The sequence below is a fragment of the Diaphorina citri genome, unplaced genomic scaffold (assembly GCF_000475195.1).
Source record: "Diaphorina citri unplaced genomic scaffold, Diaci psyllid genome assembly version 1.1 scaffold1708, whole genome shotgun sequence".
NCBI lineage: Eukaryota > Metazoa > Arthropoda > Insecta > Hemiptera > Psyllidae > Diaphorina > Diaphorina citri.
The window spans coordinates 65807-66368 of NW_007379134.1; the positions used below are offsets into that span (position 1 = coordinate 65807).

General features: G+C 45.2%; 1 protein-coding gene across 1 annotated transcript; it reads right to left on the reverse strand.

Moving 5' to 3' along the window:
• On the reverse strand, positions 1-206 carry LOC103516954 (cullin-1; the record flags this gene model as incomplete). The annotated part of the gene is given in 1 exon segment (XM_017447271.1): positions 1-206. A coding segment is annotated over 1 exon segment (206 nt), but the record flags the coding sequence as incomplete, so codon positions are not given.
• Between the last annotated feature and the right edge of the window lie 356 nt (positions 207-562).

Here is a 562-nt window from a genome sequence, read left to right on the forward strand (position 1 = left end):
TCACTCACCTTTAGACATCTGGTAGAGCCAGTTGAGCTTTCGTCCGCTGTGTCGGCCGGAGTAGAAGCTGGTGAACTTGTGCACACACTTCTCCAGCTCCATGGGTAGAGAGAAATTGATAGAGTTCTGGAACGGCCAACTACCGCTCGACAGCACTTGAATACTGAAGTCTATGTCTAGACCTGCATTCGACGCTCCACTTTCCCCTAGAATAGAATAGAAATTGAAATAGAATTCAAATCCCGTGTAAAATGTTGCGAAAAATCCAAATTTAAAAAAAGTAATGGTCCCACTTATCACAAAAATATTTGCAGTCGGCCTAGTTACCTTGGAAGATAGCGCCTCTCCCTCGTAAGCGCTAGGTCGCGGGTTCTATTCCCGCCCGGGGCGGAACCGAGAACAAACCTTATCAGGTTCGTTCTCGGAACGGCTGGCTTTTCCTATCCCGTCTTCCTTATCTCTTCGTTTTCGGGACAATAAAACCTTAGGATTTCAAACCTCTATCAAACATTGTTTACTTTCTATTACTAATTTAAAGTGTTTTTTTTTGGGGGGGGGGGGG